Source organism: Patella vulgata, chromosome 3, assembly GCF_932274485.2.
Source record: "Patella vulgata chromosome 3, xgPatVulg1.2, whole genome shotgun sequence".
NCBI lineage: Eukaryota > Metazoa > Mollusca > Gastropoda > Patellidae > Patella > Patella vulgata.
In genome coordinates, this window is record NC_065881.2 from 70,775,488 (window position 1) to 70,790,095 (window position 14,608).

Below are 14,608 nucleotides of genomic sequence, written 5' to 3' on the forward strand. Positions count from 1 at the left end.
CTTTAGACTTTAAAATTAATTAGAGTCATATTATTGTAAAAAGAAAACCTAACGAAATCACGTGACTAAATATTTACTTCCGCCATTTTTTTTGTGGAGTCGGGGGCTGTAAATGTTCATGATAGGAAAGATCCTTTTCTAGTGGTGTGTTGATGATAATGGATCTACAATATTGATAGAAGGGTCACTGATGTCAGGAAGACACCAATTTCATTGTTTTTAGCGGAAGTCATTGGATAACAACCGGCTAAATCTTATCTTCAACTTTTGCTTGACGTGTCAACACTATCGGTTTCCCGGAAGTTGTCAATGCGCACGACTCGGATTACTGTCATTCAAGAAAGGCTATTAATTTTAGAATGCTGTAATCGTTTACCGATAGAATGTGGCTTAAGCTTTGTTTGTTATTAATTTATGTAACAGCCCTGTTCATAATTGCTCGCTTAATAGAGGCCGTGACATGGTACGAAACAGGTTCGCTGTCACGTCGATTGCTGGACCCAATGACTCTTTCAGTGATGAAATTAAAGGCCCTGTTGCATCAACGAGGAGTCACGTATGATAGTGTAGTTGAAAAGTCTGATCTTACACAGTTGGTAGAAGGAACAGGTAAATATATAGTTCAACTCTGAATGCAAGTTCTCGTTACACTTGCCCTATACGTTCAGCAGCGTGTAGTGTCGCTCATGCTGACTCTATAGCGAGGTAAGCAAAGTCTTATTTTCTCACTAAACTGTTCCTTTGGGTTTTACATTGCACAGGCGTTTACAGGGACTGACACATGACCTTTTAACAGTAAAAGTTAATGGGGGCTGAACCTTTTTCGACAAGGAGTCACTAGGCCGATTCCTAAACGTACCTGGCGAGTGTAATGAGACCTACTTTCAGCTGAACTAGTAAATATATAACAATGACACAAACAAGATTTAGATTATCCACCCTAAATGCTTTTATCAGTGGGACTAGCTTTAACATGATCTACACTACAATTGGTAATTCATTCAATGGTAATGGTGCTTTGTGCAAGTAATATCCTCAAGCCTCAACCATGCACTTTATAATGGACCGAATGATTTGCAACACATATTCTTGTAATTTGTGTTGAAGTAATGCTTTTATCACGATGCTTTTATGAATCATTTAATTAATCACATCATTTCTCTTAATTTGTGTAAGGCATTTCACATTTTAGAAGCGGTTTAATTTTTATTTTCCACTGTACCTTTTTTTTAAATGATTACAAAACCTGCTTAAAACCTTGAGGCTGGAGTCAAAGAAGGAAGTTATCAGTACTGGTAGTAGAATAATTACTATTTCTAGGAATCCATTATGAACTACTGAAACTTTACATTGATACATGTAATTTTAAAATACATTACATTAATTTTTAGTGTCTTTACATAATATAGATTGTAAGCTTTACATAAACTCATGAAGAGTAGGTATTTGTTTAATTTTATTTGATTGATTTCATAGTACTTATCTACTAATTATATCTAGCCTATTCTTTGCTTAATGTAGTTACTTTAGTAACAAATTCTTATCGGCTCTGACTTCTATCCGTTACTGTCTCTTCCTATGCACATCTAATATGAAAATAAGACTTTTCCCCCACCTCGGTTCTAAGGCAATTTTGGAATTCTTTATTTTTCACCATGATTCTTCATTGTTTGCCAAAAGGAATCATTTCCTGCCACATCCGACACAAATTTATAATAATCCAACACTGTTTTCATGTAGAATTTAACGATCAAAAAGCACAAACAAGATTCGTTTGAATTAATCCACCATTATGAAACTCATGTCTGCACAGACCGGAGGTCACAGGTTCGTGGCTTAGCCAATATTCCAAATTTAGGAATGGAATGTTATCTTTTATGAAAGAGATAGTAACAAATAGAAGCCAGAACTAATAAGAATCCATTACTAAAGTTCATGTTACTATGCTCAATGCATTTAAGCTTACAAATAATAATGGACAATGCTTTAATCTGATTACTGACTAATTAGAAGCCATACTTTGTGTAATAGTTACCTGTTTGCTTTAACTTGCATGATGAGATATTTGTAATACAGGTTTTTAAAAAATTATCTGATCCTTCATTGTTTTATTAATATCATTATAAATTTTGTCTTCTTAGGTCATTAATGAAAGTAAGGACATATAATTTAATGCAGACTTGAAGTTACACTGAATGATAATCAATCTGGTTAAAATACAGATCTATATTTCATTTTGTTCTTTTATACTTTCAATGCCCTACACTACATGAAGATCTGACCAGTTGTACTGGAAGGTTGCTTCAGGGGTTGTGCGAGCGGCTTTTGACCTACAACATAAGATATTGATTAATCAATCAGCGTTGACGTTTCTAGTGGTTTACCCACAGTTCCGTGCATCGCACGCCAAGAACTTGCCGTAACACACTTCAACCAGAACGCTGGTAATATAACAACTCTTCCATGTCCTAGTGTAGTAAAGACAATTAAAACGAAACTTTGAACTATTAAAACAAAACGAAATAGGACCTGTGTTTTAATCAGATTGAATGATAAAGTATTTTTATAAGACAACAGGGCCTACTTCAGATCATCGGACCCCATTGGAAATAAACATAGTTTTAATTTAATTTATGGGTTATCCTCAAGAGGCTGGTCATTCATGACATTACTTTTTCTCTCATCAAAACTTTCTCATCTTATTATCATGTAACTTATATTATCACCTCTATTGTCATGTTTGATATGTCTCTTGCCAAAATAAATAAATAAATCGGGAATGTGCTATAATTATACATTGTAAGTACTACCACAGCAGATCTAGAGTAATGATTTGCACAAGATAAACCTCCAGGTAATTTTAAATTACATAGTGTAACTGGTGATAAGTTTACTACAATATTAGCCTGAAACCAATATATACATGTGGCATTATTTGAATAATTACTTGTACATGTACACATTGTAGTTTATGTACCCATTGAACCAAAACGTGAAAGTGTAAGCTTACCAAGTTATTACTATTTTACAGGTCCAGCCATGGAAGATGAAGTTGAACTCTCGTTATCTGAGGAATCATCTACTGATGAAACTGTTTTTGAATCTGGGGCTCATTTTTATGAACAAGTTGAGGACGCAAAAGATAGTGTTTGGATGATTTTCGTTTCTATGGGTGAAACCAGCAACCTGAGATTTATTTCGGACCAAACCTGGAAATCAATAAAAAAGAGGGTTTTGAGATTCGGTGTTCGTGCAGGGGTTATGGACTGTACTAGATATCCAAGGTTTGTATTGCTGTTGAGAAGGGCACTAATTACAAGCCATTGTTGTGAAAAAAATTACTATTTTGTTCTTAAAAAAGGCATGATTTGCAGGGGGTGAAATTGGGCAAGCCTGAAGGGGATCATTTACAACAAACATCTGAATGGGGATTGTCCAGGTGATATTTATAACATTGTTTGGGGGTTATTTGTTATCATGGACCTTATAATGTATTGCCCTTAGCTGGTTTTAGACACTTGTGATAGTAATTAAAGGGATTCGTACTTTTAAATGCAAAATTGTTTCTTATGCTAATTGTGGCTATCTCTAGATTTTTACAAGTGTAGTATTTGTGCACAATGGCAGACCACATTTAAATGGTCATGTAGTTATACCATAGACCTTACATGTATAATGCATTATATGGTCCATGGTTCTACTATCAATATCATAACTAAGTTACATTCAACTACTTACGCTATATTTCAAAAGTGGTCTCAGACAGATGGGATGCATGAGTCTATAGAACACCCAATAACACTTCTGATATAAGAAGTTAATCAGTATTTTCTAATTCCGTTTTAATGATATTTTTACAGGTACTGCCACGCTAGAGGTTTAACATCACCACGATTACTGTTAGCTTTACCACAAGACTTCAAGACAAAAGCCAGTGTCAAGATGCACACCTATACTGGTTCTCCTAGAGAGTCGGCCATCAATATTTGGATTCATGATAAACTAGATGAAAAAATCAACACAATAAATAGCTACAAAGAGTTCAAATACAATTGGTTGAAATATAAACATAATTTTCTGGATCCGGAAATTCGTACTGTTTTATTTACCAAAGAAGGAGTGATGCCGATGTTTTATTCTGCTTTAAGTTTACGATTTCCTGGCAGAGTCCGTTTTGGAAAAGCTGATATGAAACATTCACTTAAAGATGAATTTTCGTCCTATTTTAAGAATAATTCAAAGACATCCGGACCATTGCCACATTATCTTATCATCACACCCGAAGATAAATTTCTTTATGGAATACAAAGAGGGGAATATTTGACGTTTGAGTCATTAGAAATATTTTTAAAATCACTCTACCCATCCCTGAATGATCTGTTTATTCTTAGTTTTGTTATCGTTAATGTTATGAGTTGGTTTGAGTTTTTCGAGGTTCAGGGAACGTTTTTCAAAAGACTGCGGAAACTTTTATGGTGTGTGATAAAATATAATGTTTTGTTGATAATGATGTGGTTACCGTTGGTGGGGTTATTTTCACTTCCTTATTTTGAGAAACTTATAATGATTGGGTTAAAATTTGTGCGTTTCATTTCAACATCTTCCTTCGCAAGTCTGATCCGAAAAGATTTCTTATTTTACACCAAACATGTTTTCAGTTTAGCATCCTCATTTCTCATGTATGCCTTAATCATTGGATTTGTCCAGTACAAAAAAGGTGATAATGGCACAGAAGCGGACAGTCCCGAAGAAGACGATTTATGGAACTTTAATCAGATGCGAACCTTGGAACACCTGATTCGGCCAGCCGATAGTATTGGTCAGCTGGAAGCTGGTTTTGGCAGATTCGGTTCAATTTCAAGTCCGACCCTTTGGTTGAGACCTTCTGGATCAGTTGATTACATTCAACAATTACCGACTTGGAAATTCCAAGTTTCAAAATTCCCAACTACTGAAAGCAAAGATCCAAATAGGCTAGAAATATCAAATCAAGGAACGATGGCTGGTAAAACTATTGAAGAAATAGGATCGACTGGAATTTATGATACTGAGAAGATGAATAAAGAAATCCAATATGATGGAAAGCTAATGGCCGATATTTGTATGAATGCTTGCTTTCCACCTGGCTATCTACCAAACACACAATGTGTTATCTGTTTGGATGACTACATGCACGGCATAATATTATGTGGCCTTCCTTGCAGACATTCATTTCATGAAAAGTGCATTTTATCTTGGTTGAACAGAGATAATCATTTCTGTCCAGTTTGTCGATGGCCTGCTGATCAGCCTAAAAATGTTACCCTACATTTACATTGTGAATAAACAAGGAATATAAAATACAATCTACATTTATGTATTCAACAGAGAACAGACAAATATTTTAGCATGATTTATCACTTTGAAAGAAAACATACAAAATGACTCACTTAATTATAATGTACATCCCTTAGTGTTTTTTTTTGTTTTTTTTTTAACATCCTTTGATGTCTTGCAAGCAGAAATTTCTGAATAAAACCTGTGTGACGTGATCATTTTATTGACCTTTGGACTTTTATGATTTTGTGGAAATTCAGTGGAATAATGAATTAGATAATGAAATGTAGAAACCATCGACATGATGTTTGTATTGAACTTGGTTATAGTGATCTGAACAGTAATTATAAAAGTACTATTTTCATAGTTATTAAAAATGTTTTGCCCTGTCCTTATTATAAAGCCTGTAGCCTATGTTAATTTTAAAGGTTAAAATTGTTATTGTTATTAGCCGCATCTGTGATTACTCATAATTGTAAAATAGTAATAATAAGATAGTGTAAATTAATTAGAATACAATGATTATTAATTAACAAATGAATTTTGCTCTATACCGATTAAATATAATATGAAATGGGTTTTAATGTCCTATTTTTGGCAACTTCCAGAAAACAGGATATTTCGATAAATCTAATTATATTAGCTTAGAGATTATAAGAATCGCTGATTTCTTATGCTGCACAAGTGCAAATACTGTCAATGAAATTATCAAAAGACAAATTTAATTTTACAATCATGAAAGTTATGATCTTACAAGGAATTTATGATAATGTGAGTTGGCTATCGTGGATGTTAAATAGCATGCAAAAATGTTATCATTTCTAGGTGTTGCTTATCCTTTATAAGGTAACCACAAGAATTTATTGTGTGCATGATATCAGTGTTTAGATTGCAGTTGATTGGCCAGTGCATTACATATAAATTTTCAAGTCGCATTAATATTTTATTGTATTGAATTCCTGGAGCAAAATTTCATGTTTTACAGAATTATTAATTTGACATTCTTAGCCAGTTTATCAAAGGAACCTTTTAATAAGTAAATGAATATTAATGTATTAATATGTTATTTATAATTTCTCCTATAATTGTAGAAGAACTAACCATATTTGATCATGTTTGTTATTTTTGGGTGAAAATAAATGCTTTTCAAACCAGAAATGAAATAAGGTTTAACTTCCCACTTTTCTGCACAAATTGGCTAATGGAGACGTGGACACCATGGACCTTATTATAATGTAAGATCCATGCATAGGCTACACTATGTGAACATACACCCTTTTTTTTTTAAACCAGAAAATTGCCTTATTACCAGGAAGCAAGCTTTATTCACAAATAATTTAATGCCGTGATTTCAAAAATTACTATCAAATTATAACATGCTTGGTCTCTTTTGGCTGTTTTGATTTTTATGGAGTTCTGTAAAAATTTATGCATTGGTTTTCTTACATACAGTACTTTTCGCAGTGTTTCGTTTAATTAGACCTAATCCCATTTAACACTGCTGTAATGGAAGCAAATTTCTGTTCCAAATTATGACTGGTCAATAGTCCGATTAACAACCAATAACAAACTGAGTACTAAATATTATTCGGCTTTAAACAGAGCTCCAAATTGAACCAAATATATTTACATAACGGTACATCGGGACTCACGAAATTTATAACGCCCAATTAACCAGTTCATAGCAGAATATTGCAGAAAAACTAATTGCGGGACAAACAAGGCTATCAAACGGCTACATTGTAAACAATACTGTTTGGAGACAAACAATACTCTCACCATTTTTAATACCTTAAAACACTGTCTAAAGTTTAGGGAAGACCCCAGATTAAACGAAGGGCTGTCATGTTGCTGTACTTGATAGATTTGATTGAACGGGAAGAATAGACACACTCCCTCAAAAGCTCAAGTATCAGAAGCCAATCCAGCAATGAACAGAGAGGGATTTCTTGGGCCATTGCTTCAGGAATATGGTTTTCTTATTGTATACAGGACTAGAAATATATACTAGTATATATATCGGACTACATCAAAATAATTTGGTATTGCAATCATTCTTTCTAAAGAACTCATGAAGGAGAACTATTATATTTTATTTTTTATCAAGTATTACTATAGTTTCGAGTAGGAATAACCTGAAGCGAAATTGATTTTGCCTTTAATTGACACACCAGCTGTGGTGATACCAGGAGAACTGTCAGTCACTGTATCATAAATCAACAACCTGCAATGTGAATACATAAATCAGTGGACTGAAGAAGATTATTATAACAGATGTTGTATTTGTTTACAGTTCCTGACAGTTTCCTCATAACATCACAGCCAGCGACTTATTTGAATCAACTTAAATGATTCATATTTCAGGTTTTGAATTCTGGACTAATTTTAATAGATAAAATGTAACCAAATAGCAATGGTTGAAGTTTTGTTTTAATTCATTCAGAATAATGTCTGTCAACCATCATCATTATTTCAGTGGAATCTAGAAAGAGGTGTGTTTTAATAATGTTTTTAATAATACTGTATGTGGCCTATTTAATATGATATTGACCAGCTTCAAAAAATCTGCACAAGTTTCTTCACAATTTCTGTAAACCAGCAAGAACGGTCACTGCAAGGGGTGCGGGGCAAGATTTAGTAATAGCGCCTCAGTGAGGGTATTAGCTGCCACAGGAATTATCAATCTAAAGGACATTATAAGGGCTAGCGACCCTACATCCGAATTAAAACAGATGGGTGTCTATTCTTTCCCTGGAAGCTGAATTCACTGATAAAATATTGCTTGGGGAATAAAAGCTTGTTTAAAAAAACTAATTACCGTAAGCTTGTTTCAAAAACAAATCCACACCCAACAAATGACTCACTGGATTGGCGTCAAATGTCACATGGAGTAATTTTGAGGCAATTAACCTAATCACCATGCTCACCCTTTGATAGTTTGGAAATAGATCTTTGTTTTATTTCAAAAAAAAATATGGAAAAAATCTGAATTGATAATTATTTAATCACAACAGTCACATGTATCATATATCATAAACATATGTACATATTATCAATAACAACAAATTTTTAAATTACATTAGAAAATATTTCTTAAAAACATAAGCAGTAACAATAAAGGAATACATATTAATTAAAGTGGTCCCAATTTTGTTTTTTGACAGTAATGGTATGAAAATAACATGTTTTAATTTAAAATTAACATGCATTTACAATACAACAGATGGAAGCTATGGACATCAGACCGTCATTTAGTGTGATACCAATTTGTCAAGCATTGGGAAAAATAGTTTGATACCAATTTTGGTAATAACCCAATTGATGTTGTATTAATAACTAATTAAAACAAACCGTATATATTTAAAGTAGATCAGATGATGACTATTACTATTAACAGCCTTGATAACATTCTACAAAAGAGCTAGGGCCTTAACTTTCGAATTAATTAAAGTAACCAGTTGAAAAGTGATTAACATTCACTGACAATGTGTATAAATATGAAGCAGAATGTTGCTAGAACATAAGATCCAACAAAGTGAGCAAGGGCCATAACACAAAAGTGATCGATAGATGATGTTGTTTGATATTTAATGGGATTCTTCATTTCACTAATCTGAGCAATGCATACAAATTTCAAGCAGAGCAGATGATCACTTTCTAAAAGATGCATTATACAAGAGATACATCTGCCAATTGCATGTCTTTCTTTAGGCCTTAAATGTTACATAAATTATTAATTAGATATTTATTTACTTGTCAAGACTATAATCAACTTTCGATATCATGGGATGCTAGAGAATTTCAACAGATTTAAATACGACTAGTGGTAAATGACTTGATTAAAAAATGAATAACCAAGACTTTGTTTACTATCGTAACAATGACAACCAATACTTCGCTATTCTCAGAACAGCCCAAACAACGCTCAGAATGAAGTAATTTGACTAAAATTTTCAAGATATTCCCTATTCATTATCTAGCTTTTAACTATTATAGCAAGCTCTTTATGTAAATCTTACATAATGCATCTTTAAGCATTTACAAGATTCTACAAAGTGAGCAAGGGCAATAACACTACAAGTAATTAAAACAAGTTGGCAAATTTTGTTGTTGGAGCATTGATAAGATTCTATAAAGTGGTCATGTGCAACAACTTAGGATAAGTAAATCAAAAAGTAACTTTAATTCAATTGACCTCTTAGTCACACTAAATTTTAAAAACATTAAATGATTAATATATCTTGAAGAGTACTCACATGATGATACAGACATCATATCAATATGACCCTTGTACAAAACACACAAATAAAATGCAATGACTAACCAAGCAACAAAATTATGTAATGTTTTTCAAAGGTATAACATTTGACCAGCTTCTTCATCTTACTATTAATGTAATAATGCATATAAATTTCAAAACAATTAACTACCACTACAATAGCCATATAATGTGTAACTGCATATAATTTTAAGAAATCATTGCATTTTGAAAGACTTCTTTATATTACTCACTAACAACAACAATGCCAAAATATTAAAAACATATGATTTAAGAGAACTGCCATGAAATATGTCAAAGAGGAATTTAAAAATCAATATAAAAAATAATACATTGTATTCTTTATCCACTATGGAATGATGTTACAGTGCTGCCTTAATAATATGGCTGCTATATTGGTTCTTCACTTATTTTCTCATCAACCTCAGATCTTTCAAAAATTATAATTCTAAAAAAGGAATAAGTTATTAATAACCACAAATAAAGATAACCCTAACCCTTGTGCTTATACAAAATGTCCCAATATAAAGTTTCCCTAACCCACTAACCCTAAATACTGTGGTGGTTATGAATAACCTCTTCCATACTAGAAACAGATGTACGAATCCAGAGAATTTACACCAGGATGGAACCCTTTTCCACTTTTTAGGGCATATTGCTGCCAGACAAGAAGATGCTCTTGAATCTGTAAACATACTGCTTTGAATATTTGCCCACAAACATACACGTACTAAACATTTGACCGTTATTATCATGACCACCATATTTCAATATCTCCATTATTTACTGTTGATCAGTTTGATATCGCTTATGCACTAGACCTGTCAGTGAGTCAAGTTTGGGATATTTAAAATTGATGGAACAATAAAAATACCTTAATGTATTATATAAAACTACCATTATACCTTGAAAAAGTGTACATACAGTGGACTCTTGTCACATCCATTCAAATGGGATCATTCAAATATGCTGGATTACAGAGCATGACGGAATACTCAATACAGGAAGTATTATTGTACCTTTGAATACCGGAAGTATAATCTTCGGTTGTATCTATTTGGTGTCAAATACTTAATATTTATGTTGCTACAATGCTCGCACTTTTATCTCACAATGACCGGTCGGGTAATGCTCTTAAAAATAAAACGGTTTCATTACAATTAAAAATGTTTTCAGGAAAATACCCTTCAATAATAGACGGAAAGCGTATGTAGATTTCTTCAACGGTACCGAGATCAACACTCGCCTTTCGCCATTAACTTTCAAGGCTCCTTTGACAAACCGTGGCAGACTCCGGTACCCTAGATTTGTAGAATTGGACAAGTTGTGCCGAACGTTAAATGGCTTTGATGTTGAAACCACTCGTGCGTCCTTATGTCGATATCATGGTAATCAACAAATACCAACATGAGTATTAATCTCACTGATAATTGATTTGTGATTGCCTATCAATCTTTTGTAAGTGAACACCAAAGGATTAAAGGCCGGATTATACAATGTTAATTCAATGCAAATTTTTGGGATTGAGGTAATAAGGAAATAACGGATATCACAGAATGCTGTAGTATTCAGAAGCCGGATGTGACAGATTCAGAAGCCGGATGCGACTGAGTCCACTGTATGTACACTGTCTTCATTAGCCCAGTCGGAGCAGAACAGTAGGACGTTAAATCCCATTTCATTTCATACATGTATAAGAATATCATTTTTTATCATAAATGGAATCATACAAAATACATGTAGAATAACAAAAAACGATAATAAACATTAATTCATAAATAGATGGGTTATCACATTTATTTTATCATTGGCGCAAAGAGTTCTCAAAATCACAACTGATTGTTTTATTTTATTTCAATGTCAGCGCATTTAATTTTTCACACGGCAAGTTTTCATCGGTTTCCTTTGTTTCATCTTGAAAGAACAATGGATCCAAGGTTGGCATCTCTAATGGAGGCAGGTCATAAAAATCTTCTTGAAAAAAATGTCCTTCCGAAATGTCACACGTTAAATTATTTTCTTTGCTTGCCTGCAAGTTATGACTCAGGGTGTTTTTTTCTTTTTTGAGCTGCTCAATTTCAGTTACCATTTGTTCCACATGACCTCGTAATAAGTTGTTGTGAATATTTAATTCTTCGATAATTGTTTGACTGTCTTTTGGATGCTTGTTATAATTCAATCTAGGTCTTTGGGCCAAAGTGGTTGGAAGCCCAGACGTACCCGTTAGACTTGAGCAACGATTTTCTAAAATATGTAACAAAGTATCTGTTTCAGCTAATGATTGATATACTTCATTTTGTAATTGTAAAGGACTGTCAGTAACATCAAAGAGCGCGTCTCTAATATTTGCTTCAATGTTATCTGTTTGACATTCTTTATTTGCACAATTGTCCCCCTTAGATATTCGCTTGGAATTGTATTTTTCGATCTTATTGCACTTTTCTTGAATGAAGTCCATTTTCTTGAGGTGATGTCGATGCTGTAAGTTCATAGACTCAAGAGCATAGTTTGAAGATGTCTGTGTCATGGCCTCTAAAATCAACTCTGAAATAGGAAAAACAGAGTTATTTATAAACATACATTGTAAACATTATCCACAAGGCTTTTAGGATTTACACATCTTGGATATAATTGCAGTAACTGTCAGTAATAAAGAACTGTCTGAGCGCTCGATGACGGTCTGCTATTTGCCACAAAAATCCTACTATACAAACTACAGTTGATATCTCCATATATCTCTTGCACAATGCATCTCTAATAATAAAAATGCAAGTTAGGCCAAATGCATTTTTCCACTGGTAGATTGATGTTTTTGTCTTATTTTTCACTATATGAATATTATATTTAGAAAATGAGAATTTGTAAGAAATCTTACACAGATTTATTACCTGAAGCACTTGCATGACATTGTATAGCACCTTCAAAATTTCCAGCTTTTAGCATGGTTTCCGCTCTTCTTGCAAACTGATGTGCCTGAAGAAGACATTTTAACATTCACCACCAATTTTTTCTAATAGCTTACTGAACTACATGTATAACAATAATTTGCTGCGCATAAAGAACAGAAAAGTTTGGCACAATTTGTTGGAGTTTTTTAACATCCACTTTGCCATCTTTTCCAACATTTGTTTTGAACTTTTTGGACTTATTTACCAGTAACAACTTTTTGGACTTACTTAATGACTGTTTGGACTCAATAATAAAAAGATATTTCAGACTCAGTTTCGGACAATAATAAATGATGAATAAATAAAACATTGTTGAAAATGTGTGTAACAACTGTTATGCACCAGAGTGTGAAACGTCGAGATACGTTTTTATTGAGGCAAAAATGTCACAGGGCTGAAATGTCAAGTATCCTCTTGGCAATGCCATGGCAAAAGTGATGGGAAAAAAAACCCTGTTAACATTACAAATTTTAAGCGTGCCAGGCACTGCCAATTTGGCCCACTGAAGTGAGGTGGTCTCGGCACGGTGCCAGGCACAGCACAATTAAATTTTCGTAGTGTAAACGCTATCCGGTTTGAGAATGGTTCTCAGTACGGATTATTGCGCATGAGTCAAATGAACCATGACCTTTTTTCCTGTGAACATTGACAGTTCTGTCATCAGTTCTGTCAAAATAGCTGCCCAAACTAAATCAACCGCCATAATTGTTTTCATCCGGGTAATTTGCATAGGGACTGAAATTAACTTTTCTGTGAAGAGTTCCACATTTGGCGTGCCTTGCACGGTTCCGAGAACGGTTATTTTAGAGTAATGTAAACGGGTCAATTTCTTAAAATTTATTGCGGCCTGGTACCATGCCGAGAATGGCACACTTATCATGGCCAAGTGTAAACGGGGCTAATGATGTAAGAAGAGAGACAACACAGAGTTTGAAATAATAAGGTTTTTTCTGATCTTTTAGAGGCATTTAGTAACTGGATAGAGCAATAAACTATAACACATACTTATGGAAGAACAATTACTGATTTATTTGGGCGACGTTTCGAAGAGTATTCTCTCAACGGTTTTTTTTTTTTAAAAAAAGGATTTCTGACTTCAGGTTTTGAATTAATAATAGTCTAAATATAATAATTATGGAGAACGCTACATCTCGAGACCTTGACGAAATCTGCAGCCTTAACCCTTAGACTAACTCACACTCCGCATATATATGAAGTCATATGTGCTTAACAGTCTCTGATCTAGTGCAGTGCTTGAGCAAAGCTCTTTCCCGGTATCACATAGCGTAAATGAAACTGTCACTCACAGACTGTGGGCAATGTGCATGTTAACTTATCAAATCTCGACCAAGCGAGATTATGCGTCTCACAGAACTATTTTCTATGACGCGTCTAATCAATGATGTCACATATTTTTGATGTCAATGAAAATAATTCTCAAAACAAAATTAATCATACAATTTAGATCTAAATTAAAATCAATATGGAAAAACGAAATTATTTAACATTTATTTAAATCAATCGAGAAACCTAATTATGAAGGTTTTTATATTTGACAACAATCACATGATCAGCTTCGCTCTACTCAGACAGTCACAATGCCTGTTACATATTAATAGGCCTAATCAATTAATTTTTTTCGTCTCGAGTGCCGTCCAGGTGGTGAACGTTATAATTTATCAATTTTAATTAGGCCTATTTCACAATCAAATTTTACCGAATTCAACGGTGAATCCATCATAACAAAAGACCTGCTCCGAACTGTAAGAAATGGTGAATTAATTATAGCCTAATATTTGGCGATGCATTTTTTTTTTTCAAGAATACTTCCTTATAATGCATTGAAACCGGAAATAGCAATGTTTACTGGTAAATTAAATATTTGTTAACTTAATTTGACGAAACGAATTATAAAATATATTTATCTAACGTTCACAAGATAATGTTTCAGGCGACATTTTGTAGAATTTCCTTTAATTATATAACAAAGAAATGCATACAAATTAATACTGCTGATCGATATCAGTATTAGAGAATATAATCTATGATTTATCAGGTTTTATAA

At 33.3% G+C, this 14,608-nt stretch overlaps 2 protein-coding genes across 2 annotated transcripts; one reads left to right on the forward strand and one right to left on the reverse strand.

Moving 5' to 3' along the window:
- Window positions 1–67: 67 nt before the first annotated feature.
- LOC126816812 (E3 ubiquitin-protein ligase RNF103) lies at window positions 68–7,726 on the forward strand. Its single transcript, XM_050543551.2, has 3 exons — window positions 68–609; window positions 3,032–3,284; window positions 3,861–7,726. The coding sequence occupies exons 1-3, from the start codon at window positions 384–386 to the stop codon at window positions 5,323–5,325; spliced, it is 1,944 nt and encodes a 647-aa protein (XP_050399508.1). The 5' UTR covers window positions 68–383; the 3' UTR covers window positions 5,326–7,726.
- A 578-nt stretch (window positions 7,727–8,304) lies between these two features.
- Window positions 8,305–14,544, reverse strand: LOC126816813 (nuclear receptor-binding factor 2). The gene is made up of 3 exons (XM_050543552.2): window positions 14,261–14,544; window positions 12,484–12,568; window positions 8,305–12,139 (listed from the first exon to the last, which is right to left on the reverse strand). The coding sequence occupies exons 1-3, from the start codon at window positions 14,282–14,284 to the stop codon at window positions 11,445–11,447; spliced, it is 804 nt and encodes a 267-aa protein (XP_050399509.1). The 5' UTR covers window positions 14,285–14,544; the 3' UTR covers window positions 8,305–11,444.
- Between the last annotated feature and the right edge of the window lie 64 nt (window positions 14,545–14,608).